Source organism: Vanacampus margaritifer, chromosome 18 (genome assembly GCF_051991255.1).
Source record: "Vanacampus margaritifer isolate UIUO_Vmar chromosome 18, RoL_Vmar_1.0, whole genome shotgun sequence".
NCBI lineage: Eukaryota > Metazoa > Chordata > Actinopteri > Syngnathiformes > Syngnathidae > Vanacampus > Vanacampus margaritifer.
Genome location: NC_135449.1, coordinates 6,679,539 through 6,703,426, shown reverse-complemented (window position 1 = coordinate 6,703,426; position 23,888 = coordinate 6,679,539). Strand labels below are relative to the sequence as shown.

At 40.7% G+C, this 23,888-nt stretch overlaps 3 protein-coding genes across 7 annotated transcripts; 1 reads left to right on the top strand and 2 right to left on the bottom strand.

The window, feature by feature from the left end:
• The first annotated feature begins 2,299 nt into the window (after positions 1–2,299).
• Positions 2,300–8,848, top strand: scd (stearoyl-CoA desaturase (delta-9-desaturase)). The gene is made up of 6 exons (XM_077550446.1): positions 2,300–2,466; positions 2,667–2,947; positions 4,159–4,289; positions 4,360–4,565; positions 6,220–6,452; positions 7,417–8,848. The coding sequence occupies exons 2-6, from the start codon at positions 2,704–2,706 to the stop codon at positions 7,614–7,616; spliced, it is 1,014 nt and encodes a 337-aa protein (XP_077406572.1). The 5' UTR covers positions 2,300–2,466; positions 2,667–2,703; the 3' UTR covers positions 7,617–8,848.
• Positions 8,849–10,721: 1,873 nt separating this feature from the next.
• sec31b (SEC31 homolog B, COPII coat complex component) lies at positions 10,722–21,773 on the bottom strand. Of its 5 annotated transcripts, XM_077550882.1 has the most exons (27): positions 21,631–21,771; positions 19,673–19,768; positions 19,432–19,555; positions 19,155–19,350; positions 18,965–19,060; positions 18,238–18,378; positions 18,018–18,160; positions 17,840–17,939; positions 17,612–17,773; positions 17,313–17,465; positions 17,009–17,239; positions 16,840–16,914; positions 16,423–16,515; positions 16,192–16,303; positions 15,942–16,120; positions 15,681–15,807; positions 15,463–15,608; positions 14,682–14,855; positions 14,471–14,599; positions 14,234–14,396; positions 13,770–14,162; positions 13,620–13,658; positions 13,215–13,273; positions 12,893–13,018; positions 12,698–12,817; positions 12,402–12,473; positions 10,722–11,549 (listed from the first exon to the last, which is right to left on the bottom strand). In XM_077550882.1, the coding sequence occupies exons 2-27, from the start codon at positions 19,749–19,751 to the stop codon at positions 11,370–11,372; spliced, it is 3,612 nt and encodes a 1,203-aa protein (XP_077407008.1). In that variant the 5' UTR covers positions 19,752–19,768; positions 21,631–21,771; the 3' UTR covers positions 10,722–11,369. The 5 variants fall into 5 exon arrangements, with proteins under 5 accessions (XP_077407008.1, XP_077407006.1, XP_077407005.1 ...); XM_077550880.1 differs by having other exon boundaries at positions 12,698–13,018; positions 19,673–19,761; positions 21,631–21,773; XM_077550879.1 differs by having other exon boundaries at positions 12,698–13,018.
• Positions 21,774–21,909: 136 nt separating this feature from the next.
• On the bottom strand, positions 21,910–23,836 carry ndufb8 (NADH:ubiquinone oxidoreductase subunit B8). Its single transcript, XM_077550829.1, has 5 exons — positions 23,692–23,836; positions 23,340–23,466; positions 23,055–23,154; positions 22,803–22,958; positions 21,910–22,069 (listed from the first exon to the last, which is right to left on the bottom strand). Exons 1-5 carry the CDS (start codon positions 23,780–23,782, stop codon positions 21,977–21,979), a joined length of 567 nt encoding a protein of 188 aa, XP_077406955.1. The 5' UTR covers positions 23,783–23,836; the 3' UTR covers positions 21,910–21,976.
• Positions 23,837–23,888: the final 52 nt, after the last annotated feature.

The window sequence follows — 23,888 nt, the reverse complement described above, 5'->3', positions numbered from 1 at the left end:
TGACCTTCTCTAAAATTGTGGACGTATGTGTCCAACTGTATATTGATTCAATAGCTTTTGCACATCTTGCTATTTTCTAACGAGAAGCTAAAAGAGCAAAAGTCACAGCAGGCACGTGAATCGACCAATAAATTTGTGGTTCAGTTTGAATTAGCCTTTAAACAGTCCTCTTCATTTTCCTTTGGACAATTTACCATCATGAGACTAAGATGACGAAGGAAGTGGCCACTAAGCTTAGATCAGTCCCAACCTTTATTAAGGCGAGGCACATATTTTGCATGATAAATAAATAAATATGTATACATATATATATAACATATTTTTTAGTTATTTTTATTTTTTTTAAACCAGTTGAGAACTGTGATAAATTATTGCAGCACACCTGATAATCTCCCATAGGACACTAATGTGCTACTGCCACAGCACACTGGTTGGGAGCCACTGGCTTAGTGTCAATGTGCCCATCAGCAGATTGCAACATAGATACAGACTGGAAGAGTAATGAGGAAAGGCATACAAGTGGGTGAGCTTGGAAATGTACTGGGCGATTCATGTTTCAAACGCCTGTTGTGAATTTTGCTGTTCAGCTCCTTGTTAGAGGACGCTATAGTGTGCAAAATGTACTGAAACACTGAATGGTTAGACATGTGCATTCAAAAGTTTAGAGAAGGTCACGTGTAGAGGTTATAGTGCATTTTTCATCTCAAAGCCCAATATCCCAAATTTTTTTGAGTAGTGTAAATACAAATAGAAGATTAAATGAATGAACGAATAAATAAATAACAATAAATCTGGTTAAAAAAATAATAATTCCAGTCAATTGGACACATTTTAATGTGGTAGGAAGCCGGAGCACCTGGAGAAAACCCCCTACAGAACATGCAAACTAAACACACAGGAAGGTCGAAGCCAAGATTTGAACCCCAAAACTGATTGGCAGACGTGCCAACCAAAGTCAGTTCTGCCATCTTAATCCATTCACAAACGATTAAAAAAAAAAGAAGAAAAAAAAGCAAAAGCAAAGATAATACCAATATTGCCCTGCGATTGGCTGGCAACCAGTTCAGAGTGTACCCCGCCTACTGCCCGAAGCCAGCTGGGATAGGCTCCAGCGCCCCCCGCGACCCTCGTGAGGAAAAGCGGTTAAGAAAATGGATGGATGGATGGAATATCAATATTAATTCATACAATATCAAATGGAAAATCAATAAAACTAATCAAAAATAATTGCAAATACTGTAACTTCAAACATTATAATAAAACAATAATGATAAATAAAATAAAAATTGAATACAATAAATAATAAATTCCATCAATCCCTCCATTTTCTTAACCGCTTAGTCCTTACAAGGGTTGCGGGGGGCGCTGGAGCCTATCCCAGCTGGCTTCGGGTAGTAGGCGGGGTACACCCTGAACGAGTTGCCACCCAATCCAGGATAAAAATAAAATAATAAATTTAAAATTGTAAATGTAAATATACAAAATAAGTAATTAGTAAAAAATAATACAAATAATAAAAAAACAATGATAAAAACAATAAACAAAATGAAAAATATTCCAAACTGCTATAAATTCACTCCATAACAATGATTAATCCATCATACAATATAAAACAAAAAAATACAACTACTTCAAAAAAATATAAAATTAAAATCCATAAAACTATTTAAAAATATATATAAAATAAAATTTATATTTACAAGTATTATATCTCAATAAAAATCCAAATGATAAAAAGAAATACACTATAAAATAAAAATAAATAGACATTTAAAAAAATACTTATATTTTACACAGTATTTCATTTTAAATCTGACTGGGTCGTGCAGGTATACCGAACTTGTACGTCGATGTACGTGGGCGTCACCTGACGTTTACGTGTTGTTTAATTTGGTTGTTTGCTGTTTAATTTGTAATTTAAATAAACCACATTTAAAAAAATACTTATATTTTACACAGTATTTCATTTTAAATCTGACTGGGTCGTGCAGGTATACCGAACTTGTACGTCGATGTACGTGGGCGTCACCTGACGTTTACGTGCTGTTTAATTTGGTTGTTTGCTGTTTAATTTGTAATTTAAATAAACTTTTACGACCACATCCAAGTGTTTGTGACGTCATCACATTTAATCCCACGCGTCTGTCTGGTGATGCGGATCATAGGTGAGTGTATTGGAGGGGGTAAAAAAAAAACGGAAGGAGGGGGCACACGAGTTTAATAATCACACATCTGGATGGAGAACGAAGAAGAGGTGGCGAACAGCAGATGACCCGGTAGCCAATCAGAGAGTGGCAAGTAGGCGGGTGCTGCACGCCGATTGGCCGGAGAGCCGCAGAGACACCTAGCGCTTCCCCATCCCTTTTGATTTTGATGCGACACACTTGTCTTTCTTTATTTTCTGTTTAAAAGAACGCTAACGGCTGTCTATCAAAGCTTTCAAAGGCCTGTTTAATCACGTCTTCGGTGAGTTGTCAAAAGTCCTTCTGCTGTCCCCCTCCCCTCCTTCCTCCATTTTCAAGGAGCTTGTCACATAGACGTTACGCAACGCTTCCTAGTGGCACGAGCATCACCGTATCTGTCGCCTCTATTTTCTCCATTGGACTTGCAACCATTCTAACTGTTGTAGTTTTATGTGTTATTTTTTTCCCCCGGGGGCGCTGAAGTGCATTTATCCAGCCAAACCAGACCGACGGCACCGCGATGACGGAGGCGGAGGAGGAAAAACAGAAGCCTCAACAACAGCCCGCATCCAGCAACGGCGGCTCTCCGATGGAGGCCTTCTGCAGGGAAGACGCGTTCGACCACACGTACGTGGAGAAGCAAGGCCCCAAGCCGCCGAGGATCATCGTGTGGAAGAACGTCGCCCTCATGACCCTGTTGCATATAGGTGCCCTGTACGGCATGGTCATCGTACCCAACGCCTCTCTCCACACGCTTCTTTGGTGTAAGTGCACTACCTGTTGTGCCATATGGCCTCTTGTTTATCCTCTTTTAGTGTTTACGTCCTTTTCCCACACAGGCATGCAACATACAGACATGGTTTAATGGGATGATTTGATACAGACATCCCATAAAATGTTACGTTATTGTTAAAATTCAAAATTTAAGGCACAGACTTCTTTGAACTTAATGGTGGATGCGGTAAAAGCTTATCGACTTTGATGACAAACTGTTGCAGTCATAAAGCAAGTTTTAGTGAATTAAAAAAAAACCTGCTGCTACAGTTGAGACATGACGAACTAATACAAACTAGAAATTTGTTCCGGAGTCAAACTAGCCATTGTAAAGTATTCCCAATGTTTGTACAAGTAGCAGTAATAGTAACATTAAGATAAAACACTCTTAGATGACAACCATGAAGGATCTATTAAAAGTTTTAAAGCGTCTTTAAAAATAGATAAAGATAAAGCAAAAAATAATAAAGGACGCCTTGTTGTCTTGAGGCGCAATGAAGTCAGCTGGGAAATCGCCATACTTTAATGCTGGCTTCAAGTCCGCTGGGAAATACTGAACTCGGAGGTCTATGACAACATCTAGTCAAATAGAGATCTGCGCGCAGGGCGGGGGGGGGGGGGGGGGGGGGGGGGGGGATGGGTTAAGTTCAGGGTTTGCTCAGATGTCGTGCACAGTTTCACCAACATCATTTTTGGGCATAAGAATTCTGCTCATGTCGCCTGGTTCTTAGCGGGTAATTAGTAGGTGCTTTGCCGTGTACATCAGCAGGGATGTGCTTTTATAAATCTAAAAAAAAATCCTAACAAATCAGATAATAGATCAAATTGATTATTTGCTCAGCTCTAAACCTAACCCGATAAAAGTGTCCACATGCCCAATTGCGTAAGGCGTGCGAATAAATAAATGAATGCGATGCGGGGCCGGTCAGTAATCACGTGTTACAGTATGACTCAGGTCACACTAGCGTGTAACATACCTTGACTCGCCACTGATTCTGTTGTACGTGAAACACGGGTCGCCTTTAAAATAAGGCGAACTCTCGAGACACCCCTAAAAATGTTTGTCTTGGTCTCTCTCCCTGTTTTGCAGTGATGAGTCTGGAACATATCGAGATAAAAGAGGTTTTAATGTGTTGAGCTAATGGAGAGCTTTTTTGGGGGGGGATTAATGTGTATTTATGTGCATTTTGTCTCTTTGCAGCCATACTTTGCTTTTTGATAAGTGCTTTAGGAGTGACGGCAGGCGCTCACCGCCTGTGGAGTCACAGGTCCTACAAGGCCACTCTACCTTTAAAGACCTTCCTGGCCGTGGCCAACTCCATGGCCTTTCAGGTACCCCAAAAAATGGTCATCTATTCTTTTATGTTCATCTTAAAAAAATATATATTTTCCTACCCGGCAGAATGATATCTACGAGTGGGCCCGCGACCACAGGGTCCACCACAAGTACTCTGAGACGGACGCCGACCCACACAACGCCGTGCGCGGCTTCTTCTTCTCCCACATCGGCTGGCTGCTGGTGCGCAAACATCCCGACGTGATCGAGAAGGGATGCAAGCTGGAACTTCACGACCTGCTGGCCGACAAGGTGGTCATGTTTCAGAGGAAGTGAGTACGGCGCCGTGAGACACTTTTGGGGCTTGTTTCATGGTGCAGTAGATTTTAGTTTTGTGTTGTTATGACTGCTGCTAAATGTGTTTTGGTAGAACTGTATGATTTTCCCCAGCCAATTGGATAAGGCAAACATGTATTTATATGATGATAATACACAATTTATACCATTTAAGTTTTTTTGTACATCAATTTAAAAATGCTTGAATTTATTACTATTATTTTTTTGTTATATTCCTGTCTAGTTTGCTTCAAAAATTATCTTTTTTTTTTTTGCATTAACAAGTTTGAAATTAGATATTAATTTAATTTAAAAAAAATTAAAGAATTTGTAAAATTATTTTTTTCTACAGTTTAAGAATGCTTGAATTTATTCCCCTTTTTACGGAAGAGGATTAGGGCCAGTGAAGAGGGAAAAAAACCCCAAAATTTGGCAAAGAATTCTGACTTTAAAGTGACAATTCTGAGATTGAAGTCAGAATTCTGAGATTAAAGTGAGAATTCTGAGATTAAAGTGAGAATTCTGAGATTCACTTTAAAGTGAGAATTCTGAGATTCACTTTAAAGTGAGAATTCCGAGATTCACTTTAAAGTGAGAATTCCGAGATTCACTTTAAAGTGAGAATTCCGAGATTCACTTTAAAGTGAGAATTCCGAGATTCACTTTAAAGTGAGAATTCCGAGATTCACTTTAAAGTGAGAATTCCGAGATTCACTTTAAAGTGAGAATTCCGAGATTCACTTTAAAGTGAGAATTCCGAGATTCACTTTAAAGTGAGAATTCCGAGATTCACTTTAAAGTGAGAATTCCGAGATTCACTTCAAAGTGAGAATTCTGAGATCAAAGGCGCAATTCTCACTTCAAAGTCAGAATCCTGACTTTAAAGTGAGAATTCTGAGATCAAAGTCAGAACCTTGGCAAACTTTTTTTTTTCTCTCTCTTCACTGGCCCTAATCCTCTTCCGTACCTTCTAGTTTGCTCCAAAAATGAGCATTTTCTGGCATGAACAAGTTTTAAATTAGGAATTAAATTTAAAAAATATGAAAGAACTTGTAAAATATTTAGTGGGTGGCAAAAATGGATGGTTGCTTTGTAAATATGTCAACTGCTTTAATTGTTGGGCAGGTCAATTTGGATTTACTAATTTAAATTTTTATGTGCAGAGGATAAGGAAATGTATGACAGAGTACTTCCATATTCTACAGCTTGTGTTAATCCAATGCTAAAAATGTTGCAGATGCTATATTAGCGTTAGCAATATTGTAGCGTGCTGATACACAAGGTGTAATTATCTTTATTTTATCATTAGATTCAAATTAAACTGGGAGTGCCACCACCGCCAGTGGTCTATTGACCGAGTGACATTTTTTAATATTTTAGATTACATATTCAATTTCAGATATTATGCTTATTTTTTTTTTTATGTTATGAAGTAGAACAATCAGTAAGAGTCAGTAAGCTAAGCACATCTGCTAGGTGCTTTTCTAAAGAGGCGCCTTAACAATATAAAAGAAGCGCCGTTTACATGCTGCCAATCTGGTTTAACGAGGTCCTTCAAACATCCTTGCATTGACCCACAGTGTCAACAGCGCCCCCGCCCCTTCCGCATAAAAGAATAGTCATTCACTGCCGTCTCTTCTCTCCGAACAGACACTACAAGCTGTCGGTGGTGCTGATGTGCTTCTTGGTGCCCATGTTCGTGCCTTGGTACTTTTGGGGCGAGTCCCTGTGGGTGGCCTACTTCGTGCCGGCGTTGCTGCGCTACACCCTGGTGCTCAACGCCACCTGGCTGGTCAACAGCGCCGCGCACATGTGGGGCAACCGGCCGTACGACCAGAGCATCAACCCCCGGGAGAACAAGTTTGTCACGTTCAGCGCTATAGGTACGACGCAACACAAGCATGTACGTATGTATATGAAGGGTGTACGGAGGTCATTCCAAATATTCATATTAATGACTGTGGAAAAGTTGTAGTTTATAATGAACAAAATGGGCAGGAGTCCTTTATTTTCCAATTAATTTACTATTACTTATAAGAAAAATGTACTGTTGGGGGTCGTCAATGTCCAACATGAAACGCTAATGCCACATTGTGGCAGAAAATGACTAGGGCTGGGTTTAAAAAATTGAATAATCGATATTGAATCGATTTTCCTTTTTGAGCCTGATATTGATTCATAAAACCATAAATCGATTATTTTAATATCTATTTTTCCCATAAATTTATAAGAAAGAATTTTAAAGCGCTTGACATTTACTGTTCACATGAATTTAAAAGTATTTTCTTACATATATGAAATACCTGACTTATTGAACTTTAAACACTATTCAGAATATTTAATATATATTTAGGAGTGAATTAGAATTATTAAATTATTTCCATCTCATCCTTGCTGATGCCAATGTTATAACACTAAATCATTTAACCGGTTATTTCCTCTGCAAAATTTAATTTTTAATTTAATAGTTGTGGAGTTTTTATCATGTCCTTGATTTTTCAGAAACTTGATGTTCCATAATTATCGGATTTAATTTTTTTTTCTCATGTGAATCGAAATCTAATCAATTGAGGAAATTAGAATCTATACCTCAATGTTTTACACTCTTAACTTAATATCTTTTTTTTTAACTTCAAATACTTTTAGGTTGCATTAAAAAGTACTGAATTAGATTGGCTGACACCCAAATAATTTTAGGTTGCATTAAAAAGTACTGAATTAGATTGGCTGACACCTGCAAGAAACCCTGATAATTGTGATTTCAATATCATTCCAAAATAATCATAATTACTATGTTTCCATAATCCTACTGTGTTCTAATAGTGTCCCAATGTATTTTTGGTCCAGGCGAAGGGTTCCACAACTACCACCACACCTTCCCCTACGACTACGCCACCAGCGAGTATGGCTGCAAGCTCAACCTGACCACCTGCTTCATCGACTTGATGTGCTTCCTGGGCCTCGCCAAGGATTGCAAGCGAGTGTCCCACGAGACAGTGCTGGCGCGAGCGCAGCGCACGGGCGACGCCAGCTACCGCAGTGGCTAAGGCGGAGACGAAGCGGCCCAGACCTCGCCGAGCGTGAAACGGAAAAATGAAAACCTCCACGAGTCATTTTTTTTGGACGGCGTTTCATCTCTTCATTCACCACGTGGAGTCTTAAGTCGGCTTCACGGGGGACCGCGACCACGTTTGCTTGTTTTTGTGGTTTTTCGTAGCTGTTACTAAAATTTGTTGAGCCGGTTTAAAAACAAAACACGTTTTAGTTAAGGTCTTGGCCTTCTGATGTTCAGTCAGGCTTAGATCTTTGACAAAATTGTTTTGGATTTGAAGTGAATCATTTGAGAGCGTTCTTTGCTGTTCAAAGGTCGCTCATGTAGCCGTTTGTTTATATTCTACACAATAATAGTAAAATAAACGACAATCCGAAAATTTGACTCTTAAATTAAACCAAATGTGCAGAAAATGGTTCCTTTTGTTGTGAAATTTAGCGATGAAGCCGTTTATCTCGTGCCAATTTATCTTCCTTTCTTTTCAGTGCGCTTTGTGGACGTTTTTGGATATTCTCGTGGCGTCCGTGGCTTCGCTTCCTCTCGCAACGTTTTATGCAACATCTCCACCGGTCGATGTAGCAGCCGGGTCATGTGACCATGTGGCCATCCATGCATGATGAGGATGACGGTAACACCGTACATGTTGTCTGCAAGCGGCGTGAACCTCAAACCCCCCCCCCCCCCCCCTATTGAGTGTCGAGATGCTTCTACGATATTTGTTTATTTTTTATTTTTTTGTGTGGTTACTGTTCAAAATACTATCGCACAGAAGAGAACCGCTAGCCTTCAAAACCCGTTTGGTATCTTCTATCTGGAATTGGAGCGCCTATTTAGTTTGTTCCCCCTTTAAAAAAGTCAGGAAACTACCAAATGCCTTATGACTTTAATCCATTCCTGATGGTCACCCATTCTGTCCCGACAAAAATCTGATACAAAGACATCAAGGTCCATGTTTACAGAGGCATAGTTGGTATCGCAAATAAAAGTAGCACTTAAATAACACTGGGGAAGAAAACAAAAATCCGATTTCTATTATATCAAATGTCAAATTCCGCCCTCTACATCTCATCCAACGAATGTGCCAACTTGTTAGCGACGCCACACGCTGTGCAAGCAGCCCCCTCCCAAATTAATGTCGCTGCAAAAGCAAGAAGGATCGCAAAAAGGTTGGAATTGTTTTGTCAAACTGTTTGAGTTCGGAAATAAAAGTTCACAATATTTTCAAGATATGTCGTGTCGTTCTTGTGTGCCCATTAGAAATTTCGCCAATGTTGCTTGTTTGTATTGGTCTGGGTCAAGGTTGTAGCGCAATTGATAGTTTGTATTGACTTGACCCAGACAAGTGCGTGCTAAAGGTTGTAGCGCAACTTTACTTCCGCGTCTGACTGGCGCGATAGTTTGTATTGACTTGAGCCAGACAAGTGCGTGCTCAAGGTTGTAGCGCAACTTTACTTCCGCGTCTGGCTGGCGCTCAGTACGGCAAGCGAGATGGGACACAGCAGAAGCAATCCCTTTTTCCATTGTATAACACGAGTTATTTCATTTATTTTATAGAGCAATTTGTTACGTTTTTTTGGTACTATAAATATAGAACACATTTTAATAGTTCTCTAAATACTGAAGTGAATATGCTACACAAAGTAATACAGTATTTAAATCCTGTTTAAAGGTGCTTGTCGGCATTACCTTGCCAGCGAAGGAAGAAGTCTATAAAAATGGCATTGACGGTTTGACACAGGACAGAGAGGAATGCGCGGGAGGCCTACGTGTATGCAGAAGGGCACACGTAACATAGCATCAACCCTGAAAAATCTATACAGTCCTTGTGTTAGATTTCATCAAACCAGGGGTGGCCAAACGTAAATGCTCAAGGCCCACATAACTGATGGGCCACATCATTTTTGGAATTGAGAATGCTTTTCAACCATTTGTAGGAAGAAAAAAAAACCTCCCTGTAAAGACGAGTGTGCTCTGTATAACCATTTCCTCACTATTCAAACAAGGCAATCATTCTCCTAAACTGGTTTTGAAATGTCTTTTTAATATGACCCCTTGTGGGTTTACAGTTGAGTGGTTGCAGCACGAGAAGACAAGCATGACTCACACTGCTGGTCTGTGTGGTGTGATGTTTGGAAATATTAACCCAACATCGCCACCACGCCCGCATGACTGGAGGTTACTACAGTTCAATCCCCAAAGATGAACACGCAACATCAGTCGCAGCGTCTGACTGCAAGCAGCCAATCGGCAATGTGTGCCTGACTTATGATCACCCTTGTGGCAACATGCATGCAATGAAGTCAAAGTGCACATTACGTAAAAAGTCTCGAAGGAAATACTGCCAACTAGCAAGTGGTGCGTTGAAGCACCTTCCAGAAATGTGGGAAATATGAATTTTTTTTAGAACAAGAAAATTAAATCCTGTATGTATGTCCACTACAAATGCAATTTACCACTCATGCATCAAGTAATCCCACATTTAAAACTTGTATCGAAATACAAATATTAAAAATACAACTACCTGACTGGATTCGACAAAACAATATTGCTAGCCAGATTTGTAGTCATTACACACATTCTACAGAAAATAAAACAAAATTCTATTTTAATTATGACTTGAGTCAGAATTTATTTTTACATTTAGTTCATTAAATGGCTTAGTTTTTCTATTGTATTTAAAAATTAAAATGAACATACTTCGACTTAATGATATATCTTATATTTATATATTTTAAATTTAGACATTTTCTAAACATTGTTTAAAAAAAGTGTTTACATAGATTGTATTTTTAAATACTTTTTTTTTTTTCAAATTAGCAGTAATTAGCAATTATTTTAACAATGGTATAATTGTGATAAAACATTTGTATTGTTTCAAAGTTACTTTTGAAAATTGTACTTCAAGTCATATTTAAATATTTTCAATTATGGTATAGAATTGTATATATATTTTTTGTTTGTTTGATTGTTTCCACTAAAATAAAATATGATTAAAATTATCCTATTGCAGTCGCATATTGAATCTCCTCTATGCAAAGATTATGCTTTTAAATCACAAAGACTTGTTTGGGGCAAAATTGAAGCGCGATGAGCCTTGAAATTGAAGGTACATTTTAATTGAAAAGAGGGGGGGAAAAAATCTTACATGAGTTAAATAAGCGACATGGATTGTATTGTATAAACATTTGTGCAACAAAAAAATGAGCGCACACACACTCACGCGCGCTCACACACGGAGGCACTTTACTGCCTTCATAAACCGAACAATCCCACTAGAATATACTTTGCTTTCCAACTATGCCATCTACTGTACGAATGCTTAAAAGCAAAGGAGAAGACAGCCGGGTGGAGATTAAAGCAGCAATGTTGAATGAAATCAATGTTAATCATTCATACACTGCTAGATAACGGATTAAATGGGGTAGAAAAGATGATGGCACAATTTGTGACAGGATCCACGTACTGTTATTGAATTCTCACAGTTTTCGTTTCATATATGTCTCACCTTGCCTGGCTTGTTGATTCACTATAAAACCATCCGCCAACTACAAAAATGCATTAAGCACAAAAAAAAAAAGTTTCACTTTGTACATCGAGTATTGTGTTTGTGCCGTCACGACTTTCAGGATACATTCATCTGACCCATTTCTTGATGCGATAAAGACCCCAATCCGCTCACTTAAGAAAAGGAAATAAATATGATTTTTTAATTTATTTTTTGTTTAACACTGAGGCGTGGGCGTGTGGCTTAGACGCCCAGCTTGTTGGCGATGGTCATGACTACTTTGAGGATGGGCATGAAGGCGGAGATCTCGCTGAAGTTGCTGCTGCTCACCACCAGCGTGTGGATCTCCAGGCCGCGCTGGTAGTGCTGGCTGGCCACGCAGCGGCCGATCTCGTGCAGGCCGTTCAGGATGTTGGGAGAGAGCTGAGGAGAGGTCGCCGACGCACAACAACAACACAAGCGGTGCCAAACGTTAAGAGCGCAAGACGACCACGTCGATGGTGATGACGAAGGCTCCGTTCGGGAGGGGGTGAGGGAGATGAAGTCGTGAAATGACCGACAACGTCAAATGTAACCCGTTGGTGGAAGATCACGCGTTGTAGCAAGTTAGGATAGGATACATTTCATAGGCAGCAGAAAAAAAAAATCCATGTCAATCCCAAAAATATTTTCTTTGACAATAATATGTTCGATGCAATCCCACACCATTTTGCCACTTTGTTGTTGGGTGAAAATGACATCACAGTTGCTCAGGTCTCAGGTTACAACCAATCACAGCTCAGCTTCAGAAAAACAGGTGAGCTGTGATTGTTCGTTGCCTGAGCAACTGTGATGATCATCATCAGTCGACAGCAAGTGGCAAAATGGCCGCCCCCCCTGAGATGAATAAAAATGGCTGGATTTTGCTTCATAACTCGTATTCCACAAATGTAACATTAATCAGCATGTCATTCTGATGTCACTTCTAATGTCAAGAAATGTTTAAGGTTGCCTTCCCCTTTTAAATATTGTTTTTGAGAAACTGTGTATTGGCGGTAAACAGTATTGCTTTTTTGTTGTTGTTGTTGTGATTACCGGTACTTTGTTTCAAATATTTGCACATAACTTTTAAATAGATATCTTCATCAAATTCATTACTCCATGATTGGCAACATTTTATCATCAGTTCTCTTCTCCGTTATTCAGATTTATCTCTAATTAGTGCAAAGAAAATTTTGTAATATGCTCATGTGCAGTCGTGCGCTACACACGACTTTACATTTCACATGTCCTTACCGACTGCTCCCTCAGCTTGTCATACAGGCATCCCAATCGCTTGGCTGCGTCATCCAGCTTCCTTTTTGTTTGCTGTAAAGAAAAAATAATTTAATCAATAGAACGGTACCGCCAGTTGTGTGACTTAAATATCAAATCAATTTTCCGCACTGAAATGAATTGAAACGCCATTAACACATTCATGCGTTAGATGTATCCTTTAAGGGGCGTGGCCGAGCAAACCCTGTCAAGAGCCAGAGCAGGTTAGCAGAAATTTAAAGTCATTGTAGTGAATAACAAGAGTTTGAGCGACTTACTGGGTCTCCTGCCGCCAGCTGGCAGCGCTGCACCAGACTGTCGAAGGTGGATTTGAGCACAAAGTGCTCGGCGGGGATCTCCTTCTGCTCCACCCGCTCTGCAGGGAGTTGCTGGAGGAGCTGCAGGGTGGGGGAGGAATCTGCTGTGTTAGATTGCTTGATATGCTGCATGACGCTTTGGTGGACTGTACTGACCTGCATGCTGGGCTCCTGGGGGGCTCCCGGGGGCACCTGGGCGTTGTTATGCGGCTGAGGGGCCTCCACTGGGAAACCCATCACGGGGGCGGTGATTGGGGCAGGTGGAGTGTAGTTATCAGGAACCTGTTTTGATACATGTAACTATTAAAAGTGATGTTTCTGATGGCGCTTCAATTTGTCAGGTCCAAACCATTTAGGGCGGATTGTTGCTAATTTGTGAACTGTACCGACACGGAATCAGGGGAACATATATTCCTGGTAAATTGAATTGACTCTGATGGTGCAATTTCATGGGATTTTTTAGACGATGCAAGTATACCTTCTTCTTCCTGGGTCCACCTCGTACCGCTGGTGGATCATTCCAGCCTTCTTGGGACGCTAAACCAGAGACAAGGAAAATTGTATGTTGAGCTAAAGAACAGTTTGTTGAATTCATTAAAAAAAAAATAGGATGACAAGAATGATTTGCGCCACTGCTTGATAATCACATCCAACAGCAATCAAGCAGATGCTTTTAAGAATGTCTAAATTCACACTTAATGTCCCCATTATTGTGATATTCCAGCAGCGGAAGCATGAAGCATCAAACATTCAATGCGTCCAGAAAAATAGAGCTTTCAATCCAATGTTAAAGTCAAGAAAAATGTGTTAATAATAGCAAAATGTTTCTATTTTTCTGGGTTCACTTCAACTCTTATCCCAAATGCATTGCTAACACTGTCACCTTGAGGGTCAGACTGGGTATTCAGCCAAGGAAAGAATCCTGCAAGTCACACGAGGAGGACAACTGAGTGTAACGTCACCATCTTTAATGGTGTCAGCAGACGTGAGAGGAGAGAAAGATGAAAGCTGACGTGAGCGCCGTGCCACCGACCTGCGGGAGGAGGAGCGACAGCCGAAGCCGCAAAGGGCTTTGCAGAAGGAGCGCCGGGGCCCCCTTGTGGGTAGCCCGATCCGAGAGGGACATAGGGACCGGCTGCCATGGGGTTCACGGGCCCCTGGCTGTGGAGCCCCCCGGGGTACATGGGGACGGGTGCTCCGGGCTGGGAGCTCGACGGCATGGGGCCCGACGTCAAGGAGGTAGAAGGCATGAAGCTCGTCGGTGGAACTCCGGGGCTGGGCATGGGGGGGAGGCCCCCCAGGGCCGACGACGAGTGTTGCATCGGGGGTCCTGACAAGTTAGCGGCCGGCATGGAGGGCCCCGGAGGGGAGAAGGCTGAGGGTCCGCCCATGGGGGATGGCTGGAATGGCTGATGTGGAACAAAACCTTGAAGACACAAATTAATTCAAATGTATACAATTGAAAAATGTGGCAATTAAATCAATTTCTGATCATACCTGGAGCTGGCTGCTGCGGGTACGGTGGCCTCATGAGAAGAGAAGAGGGGGGCAGGCCCGGGCCGGAGCTACTCGGAGCAACTTGAGGCTGGAATAATGCTGATGTCGGCACGGGGGGCTGGTGCTGATGCTGATGAGCAGCGGGAGTGGGCTGGTACTGATTCTTAGTTTGGGAAAGAGAAAAATATAAGCATACTTTTTGTAGTGTCTGTTTACAGCAATGGAATAAATCCATACCATGATTTGTGCTTTCTGTGTAGGAGCGTGAGAAGCAGGGATGGGCTTGGCTGTGCTTGGAGGCTGCTGTGGGCTGGCAGACTCTCCCTGAGCATGGAACAGTCTGCTTCTCAGCATGGTGATTCCAGGCTGAGCAGACGAAGACACACACTCACAAATCAGAAACCAAGTCGAATTTTACTCGGTGTGGAAATGAGGACTAAAAGCTCACTTGATCAGAATTGTCCGGCAGGTAGGCCATGGCAGTGGCCAGGCTGCCCTCTGCAGCCAGGATGCCGGCGTAGCATGTCAGCTTCTCGGCCAGGACGGGGCTCTGCACCGCCACCTCGCTGTTGCGGAGGCGTTCGATGGACTTGCGCAGCATCATGACTTTTTCCACAAGATCCTGACAAAATAGGACAACATGGAACACACTCAACTGTGGGTTAAGGCATTCAACTAAATATTGAAATCCCCAAAAAAGACTATTGAAACTTCTGAAGTGCAACTAAGAAGGTAGCTACCAGAATGTGCGGTTTAAACGATGATAATGGTTATTTCATTAATAGGCATCTTTCAACACTTCACTTAAAGCAAACAATATAGAAAATGTTTACAAGGTAATAGAGATTTTAAATAGAAGAATTAAAAATTGTCATTTCAATATATAGGACCTTTTTTTTTGTTTAATTATCTGTCACTGTATTTTTTGTGATAAAAAAAATCCAAAGTACTAGTGGTATCAATCTGAAAAAAAAAAGTGTAAAAAAGAACATCCCTAAATTATTATTTTTTATTAAAGAAAAAATATTTTAAAAAATACAGTGTAGTTAAATTCAATACAATAATTTGATCTTTAAATTAGTTTTTTTTTTAAAATAAAAATTGCATGGATTAAAAAATATGCTACATTAAAAATAAAAAGTAATTTAACTTAAATTAATGAACTAAAAACCAATATATTGAGAGGTTTTTCCCCCTTTCTACTTCCCACCATCCTTTTTTTTTTTTACCTCCAGACCGAGAGGAGAGGAGCAGTCCCTGTGCAAGGCCCAACATTCCACAAGCCTCTCGATGTTTCCAGAGCAGATGTAACACAAGCACGCCTGCAGGCAGCGTTTCTCCGTGCCCCCTCGCTCCAAGCGGCCTCCCAGAGTATCTGGCCCGACATACAAGATGACGTCAAGTCTCAAGCGCAGGGGTCGCTATGGTCAAAGTTGCGTCATCTCACCGCACAGCTGGGCAAATTCTTCGGGGTGAGCGTAGGTCAGAAGAGCGGCGAGCGCCTCCTTCCAGTTGTCCAGCTCACAGCTTTGCACTATGTCCCTCCAGTTCTGCGTCACCACTGATGAGATAAGCTACAGAAAATAACACATTCATTAAAACCTGCCCCTTTTTCATTTGCATATCTAGACGAAATTTGGATTCTGCAATAATTTCATTTCCTCTTTCCCAATAAGGAAACAAAACTGGGACACATTCAATGCCTCACCATAGAGATGCTGTTCTTCTGCTTGCTCAGGTACTTCTGCTGGGTCTTCTTGAGCAGTTCCTCTCCACCACTAATGGACAGCAGGATAGCCTCGGCGTAGCGCCCGTCACTCAGGCACAAATCCACCGCGCCCTCAAAGTTGCCCACCAGCAGGGCCTGGCTTATCAAGCCATCCGTATCTAATGAAGAACGTCCCACGTTAGCCACACGCTGCTCATTTGCTCCGGTCACAAGATTTGCTTGTGCTTACCGCACGAAACGGGGATCTGAAAGTTGGGGATTTCTTTCTGATTCTGGCTGAAAAAGTCAGCGGGGGAAACGGAGCCTGACGTCCTGGTCTCGCCGTCTGCTTCTTCAGACCGCTGAGGATAAAACAGGAGTGAAAACATTTACTGTATTCTGAAACCTTTTGGTGCAGGTCCAAAAAAATGATTCAGAAATTTTTGAGGTTCCAGTGCACCCTTAAAGATGAGTTACCAACCTCAGTGGAGAGTTGCAGCATTTTTTTAGCCAGGTCCTCGGCATCCACGGCATGCCCATTGGGTTGAAAATTCTTCCCCAAGCATTTAGAAATCTGTTGGATATAAAAGTCATGCGCATGCTTATTAAGTGGTTTGTGGTATTCATTCAAATATGGGCCTCATACTCACAATTTACATATAAATATATATTACAGTGCATCTGGAAAATTTGCTGTTTTTTTTTTTTACACTTTACATAAAAGTCTTATTCCTTTTTATTTATTTATTTATTTTTAGTAACAGCCTTATTCCAAAATGGATTACATTTTTCCTTTCCATTTTGGACTAAGGCTTTAACTTAACGAAATGTGAAATAGGTGAAGCTGTGTGAACACTTTCCAAAATTCACTGTACTGTTATAGTATCTCTTGTCATACCTTTTTCTCCAGTTCATCTTTACTGAAACCCAAAAGTCGCAGGAATTTGATACGTGCCTCATCTTCAAAATTCACCTGTTAAAACCAACCAAAAAAGCAGTAAATCAGCTTTGCAGTAATGTATGTGTGATGTTAGGTTTCCCCATAGTGAGGAAAATGCATGCCCTACCAGAAGGAACTTCCATATGTCCTGCTCAGCCTCTGACTTTGCACCCTGGATCTTGGCCTGGCAGTAGTTGTTGAAGGAACCAGACTGCAGCGCCACCTGCAGCTCCCTGGAGCGCTGCAGGAACGCCGTTTCCGTGGTGACCTGGCTGACAAACACCTGCCTGGGGACGGGCTGGGGGCTCTGCACGGGCGCCATCTTGGGATTCTCAAATGTGATCAGCTTGCCACCAAACTGAGGCAGAATGAACGTTGAAGGAATGACAAGGACACCACAACTTTCCACTTCAGGAGTTTTTCCCACTTACAGCGAAGGAGGCACCGACTGGTCTGCGCACCCACTTGGGCGGCTTCTTCAAAGGAGGAACGATGGTATCCTGTACTGTAGGCTGAGGAACCTGCAGGGGAGGGAGAACCTGCCCTGTACCAAAGGGATCCATTGTATCAAATGAAGATGATATCTGGAAAAATAAATTAATTAATGAATTAATAAAAGGAGGCATAACTATGTTTTTCTTCCCCACGATTTAAAAATTTTCAGGTGGGTGTCTTAGTAACATTTCTGAAAATGATAGCATAGTACACTTTTTAGGCTGGAGCCTTCTACCTTATCAGCGGCACTTTGCTGCTGAGCCTTTAAGCTCCCGCCCATTACTGAGTAAACGCTGATTCTGCCATCAAACGAGGCCGCCGAAAGCAGAGCGGGATTCCTGGGACACCACTGGACATCGAAGCACCACTGGTTCGCCGTTGGGAGTTCATAGATGACCTAACAAAAAAAACATTTATTGTGTTTGTCTTCATTTACAAGGCAGGTGAATATCAGTTCACATACCTCTGCAGTGTTTGGATTCCAGCAGAGGATGCGGTTGTCCTTAGCGCTGCTCAATAGCAGCTCAGAGTCAGCCTGGCTCCAGGAGATGGACAAAATCCCCCTTTAGGAAGACAATGGCAACAACACATTTAGTCATTTGAAAAGGATGACTTAAATTTTTTGGATGTTTTAACCTCACCGTGTGTGATTCTCAAGCACTTTTAGAGGAGATGTGGCAAAACGCAGGTCCCACATCTGGATGACTGGTAGGCGGTCGTCCTCGGAGGCTAGCACCAACTGAGTGGCCACCTCGGGGTGCCACTCCAACCCGGAGCAGTGCATCTGGACACACGAGACACATTTTCAAACGAGCTATTAAGCATTGCAGAGCTTTTAATAAATCCAAGAGGCCCACAAACCCGGTTGCTGTGGTCGCTGATCTTGATGATGGGCTCATTCTTCCTCAGATCCCACACGACGGCTTTGCCGCTGGGGTTGGCCGAAGCCAGGATGTGCTGCACTTGTCGATTCCACGACACCACACTAACGTCCTCGGCAGGCTGGAAAAGAGAATAAAAATAAAGCAAGGCAACTTTATTCATAAAGAACATTTCATACACAAGGCAACTCAAAAACCAGAAACACCTAAAAAGCATTTACAAACAGAACAGCGAAAGACATTCACAAAGCGAAAGAGATGAATCATTGCTTATTAAAATTACTAAAGCATACATACATAGACAACATTTAAACACATTGATAAAACATTTAAAAGCAAAAGGAGGAATAAACTAAAAGACCGTACGATGACGTTGATTTTGAAAATGTATAAAAGACCATAGCCAAACGTATCAAGTGAAAAACAGTTTTTCACCTGGATTTAAAAGGTTTTATACTTGTGGCTGACCTCACTTCTGTTGACAACTTATTCCATTTCCCTGCAGCATAATATCTAAACGCCGCTTCAACATGTTTGCTTTAAAATCTGCGCTCCACTAATGGACCGGAGTCAATTAGTAGAATGTGGTGATAAAATACAAAGAACCATCAAATATTGGCCTGAACTATAACAGGTGGAATCAGTAAAGCTGAGGATACTCTAATAATAAGTACGGTATTAGTTAAATGCCCGTAACAACAATTCACCTGTGCTTTTGCGCCTGGTGTCATCGGACTGCTGAAGTTGTTGAGATCCCAAATATATATTTCAGAAGCATTCGCTCCGGATGCAAGGAGATTGCTCTGAAGGATAACAAGAGGAACATTATTTACATAGAGTAAAATAAAAATACATTTTGAAAGACATGCATTGCTGTATTTGGTGGGGAAAACACACCTGGAAAGGGTTGAAGTCAAGTGCTCGCACGGGTCCCGTGTGTTTGTCGCACTGTCCAATCACGGCCTCAGCACCGGAGTTTACGATGGCCTCCGGGTTATAAACTGTTAATGTGCCATTCTCGCTGCCTGCTACCAGCCTCCCTCCTGTGGCGTCCTCGCCCATCCCAAAATCAACCCACACGAGACTATGCAACCTGAGGAGAATCATTCAGTAACGTGTACTTGCACAACTTATGAGGCATATTCCTCAAAAAATTATAGTTGATTGTTATTACCTGTTGGTGGTGCACAGTGACCCTCTCAGCTTCATGTCTAGAGAGGGGTCGGCAAAATCCAGTTCAAATATCTCTAGTGCAGCCGTGGTGTTGAACGAGGCATCGAGCTGCTGCGCCGACGTGCCTGTTGGAGAGAAATCACAACATGCTCAGTTACGGAAAGCAAACAAATACAGTGGAATGAGGGTGCGTACAGATGGAGGATTGCAATCGCCTATTCGTAAACACTGTGTTTGAGTACCTAACGCCAAGCAGATGGGATGGTGTCCGGCCGGACTCCACGCCTGCTGGGCGGTCCTCTGGATCTCCTTCAGCCTCATCTTCCTCTACCTTAACACTTAGACAGAAATGTGGCCTTACTTGTAATTAAGTACATCATACAGTTAAGTAATACAGAGGGGAAAACAACCGGGTCTTGTTTGAATGGCCACTTTTGTGTTAATCAAAAAACATGGCCTTATTTGTGTGGTTATTAAGTGTTATTACGGGATAAATGTGCATATATCTTAACATAATATGTTAGGAGCTGCTGAACTTTGCCACTATTAATAATTAAACGACTCACAACTACCTACTCTTGACAGCTAGAAGCTAATTCCTTTTAACCCCTGGGCATTATTAGAGTTTGATTAAAGTCTTGTAATTTTTGCCAAAATCTGGCATTTCCTTTGAAGTGTGATAACTTAGTCATTTATGAATATTTTTTTTACTTTCAACCGCTCAAAATGTTCACTGGCATCAGACCTATCTATTCATATATAGTTTAAAAAAAGAAGAAGTTTTTTTTAATGCCCTCTATGGACAATCGCAGTATTATGCTTACAGCAAAATTAACTATGCTGTATAAAGGAAAAAATAAAGGTCTAATTTTAATATTTCATATGACATATTTAGAGGCTTGAATAAGTCCATAAGTCATAATAATATAATTTTTTTATGCATGCCCAGTTTTTCACAATGGCATTTTTCTGAATAGCACACAACTCTTGTAATTTTGCCAAAATCAGGCATTTCCTTTGAAGTGAGAACTTAGTCACTTATGAATATTTTTTTCACTTTCAACCGCTCAAAATGTTCAGTGGCATCAGACCTATCTATACATATATACTTTTTATTTTATTTTTTCAATGCCCCCTATGGACAATAATAGCGGTATTATGCTAATAGCAAGACTAACTATGCTGTATATATATATATATATATATATATATATATATATAAATAAATATAAAATAAAAGAATCATTTATATATTTCATATGACATAGTTAGAGGCTCAAACAAGTCATAACAATAGAATTTTTTTATGCATGCATTTTGTAATCATTTATTAGCCTTTGGCGCCAGTGGATTTTTGTGTTAACACTCTAAACACACAAATTCCTCTATTTTCATGTTTATGACTCGTCAAAGAAGCGATTGCGTTAGTAATCACGGAAAATGCATTATAACACATCAGGTTTACAGCATATCAAAAACTGTGATTTATAATGGGAGTCAATGAGCCAAAATCGGGCATTATCACAACAACTTCGTGTGAATCTCTTCCTCCTGTTTGGTAATAATTATAAATTACAGCATGGCGCCAACTTGAACTTCTACATTTTTAAACAATCCTGGTCAAATGTCAGGTCCCTAGTGTATTTTTTTCAAATGCTTTTTCTTTGATGAAAAACAGAAAAAAAAAAGAAAATGGACAAATAACGCCCAGGGGTTAAATGCGGACAGAATGGCAAGTCGAAGTCAAAAGATGATAAGTAAGCTAAAAAGTCGTGTTTGTGAGCGTATTTCTGTCACTGAATAGAAAATATATCGTAAAGCCGCCTCGCCGCGTGGAAAATAACACCTTCGCTTGGGTAAAGTCGGAATAAATCCAAGCTAGCAGTTAGCATTAGCTTCGCATACGGGTAGTAGCTGGTAATCGTCGCCATTCTCAGGTGTAAGAAACACACAATACAAAATTAATCGTTCAACTAATTGCACATTAGAGTGGATACTTTCGCTAAGAGCTAGCGCCGTCGCCGCATTCATAATTCCACGCTAAACCTGAGCCGACTATGCGGCTAATGACAAGCAAAGCTAAGCAGCCAACACCCTTGTTGCACCATTTCGCATGGGTAAAAAAGAAACGTGTGCCCGCCCCTAAAACGAGAAACACAGCAAAGAGAATATATTAAGAATTCTTGTGTCTGCGACTTACAACAGTCTATATTCCAGCCTGACAGCTCACAAGCACTGAGCTGACGTTAGCCACAGTCGAGCTAATATTTTAGCCGCCGGAAACGGAGTCCGACCCGAGTGTTGCCGTGTTGTCACTCAGCTACGGTGGCCGATGTGGACCAGTTGGTAGCCCGCCCATAGGCAAATGTATGTAGCTACACTTCAATAAAACAACTTATTTGCCCCACATTACATTACTTACATCTTCCTACTATCATATACAACATGCTTAATATAAGAAGACAACTAAATATGAACGTAGGTTGAAGCTTTTTATTCTTCACAGAAACATATATATATATACACATGGAGAAGTACACATTATTTTAGATTTCATAATTCTTGACTTCTTCAGGCGGTTTTTCAGGATCTCCTCCTTTCTCCAAGTACAGGTTGTTGAAGGGATACTGTTTGGGTGCCTGAAATGGAGATAAATGGACACATGATACTAAATAAAAACACTTAAAAATACTACAAATTAAGTTAAAACATTAATCTAATAATATAGTTGCCAAAGCCATTTGAACCTTTTCAGAAAACGGGAAACAAACATTTTAACGAGCTCAAGTGCCTTAATTCATGCTTTATGATTACCATGACCTGGATTGTTAGAACCAACACACAAAAGGACAAAAGCAAGCATGTCTCAACAGTCTCAACAATTTGTATTATTTTTTTAAAATTGATATTGTTAAAGTAACTTAAATGTGACTTGATAAATACAATTGTATGATGACGACACAAACAACATTCATGGAAAATTTATGAAATGGAGGAATCGGAATATTCTTGCATACAAAAGTAAAATAACAAAAAACATATTTGAAGAATAAAGCTGTTTTAAAAAAACTATTTACAATTAAAAAAAAAGCTTTAAATCTAAGTTGCAACAATAGAATATGTGAATATTATGTTCATAACTGGTTTAACTTTTTTTTTTTTTATGCATTTTGTAATCGCCAATATTTTTTATACCTATTAGTTCTGTTGCCTCCAGTTGGAGAGTGGTCTGGCCGTTCGTGTGTGTTGGACTCGGTTGCAGACAAATGTGATTGGGGCATCCCTATTCTATGCCCTTCTACATCTTCTTAAAATTATTTACAGGTGCATAACAAAGTAAACATTTATTGTCTAAGTATGGTCTTCACTTACAACAGGCTGGTAACAAGGGAATTTCTCCCCGACGTAGAACATGAACAACATGAAGCCGATGAAACCAAACAGCTGTATGCACATGCTGTTCCAGGATGCAGGAGTGGGAGATGTATCCACACGGTTTCTGATGTACATGTCGAAATCATAGTGTAGCTAGAAAAGAAACAAAACAAAACAAAACAATTAAGACTGATTGTCTGTAACCGACAACCTCCATGTGGAAGAACAAAATGTTGCTCATCTTTTTACCGGTTCTCCCCAGTTCCTCCTCAGGTCTGGGTGGTCCCATTTATACCAGGGGTCCCTCTCATGCTGAGATCGGTCAGGAAGTTTAGGATAATCGCCAAAGCTGCAAATGAAAGACGTCATTAAGAGCAGCAATTAAAAGAGCTGTACCAAAATAAAAATGAGAAGTGTTATGGTAACTGTAAGTCTACTCTGATCGCATTACAGTAAGTATTGTGTAAAATCCCATTACAAAAACATTAAAACAAATGAAATGATTATGAGTTTATGACAATAGCCAAAGCGTACCCCTCTCCTGTGTCTGGATATGGCTGATAATCCTCAGGGATCATATTGTACTTCTTTGCTGCAGCTGCTCTCTCTTCTGGAGTAGTGGGGTAGGCGGCAGGTAGATCACCCTTTGAACTACTAGATGCTGAAGAAAGAAAAACAAAATACAGTCGTGCAAATAATTATCAGATGGAAGTAATATAGCAAATGTCATTCCACATCCTCAGGAGACGCTAACCACTTAGCTCAAAATACAGTACTTAGCATGTCAAGGTTACGTCACTTTTGGTCTCTAAACAGAGAACAAAAAAAGCGTTTATTTGAATGCTCTCATCGAATACAGACTATTAAATGCAACAGCTAAACGCACCTGCCCTAGATCCGGAAAGAAGAGCAGAAATTCTGGACCCTCGCCCGTTTGAAAGAGCTTGGGCCCACCGTCGAAAGCCAACGACGGCCATGTTTACTGTTCGCCCGCAGAACTAAGAAATGCGCATGCGTAAATCAGAAGTACGGATCTGCATGAGGATCAAAATTAAACGGCGGCAGTGCTATGTATCTGTTTCA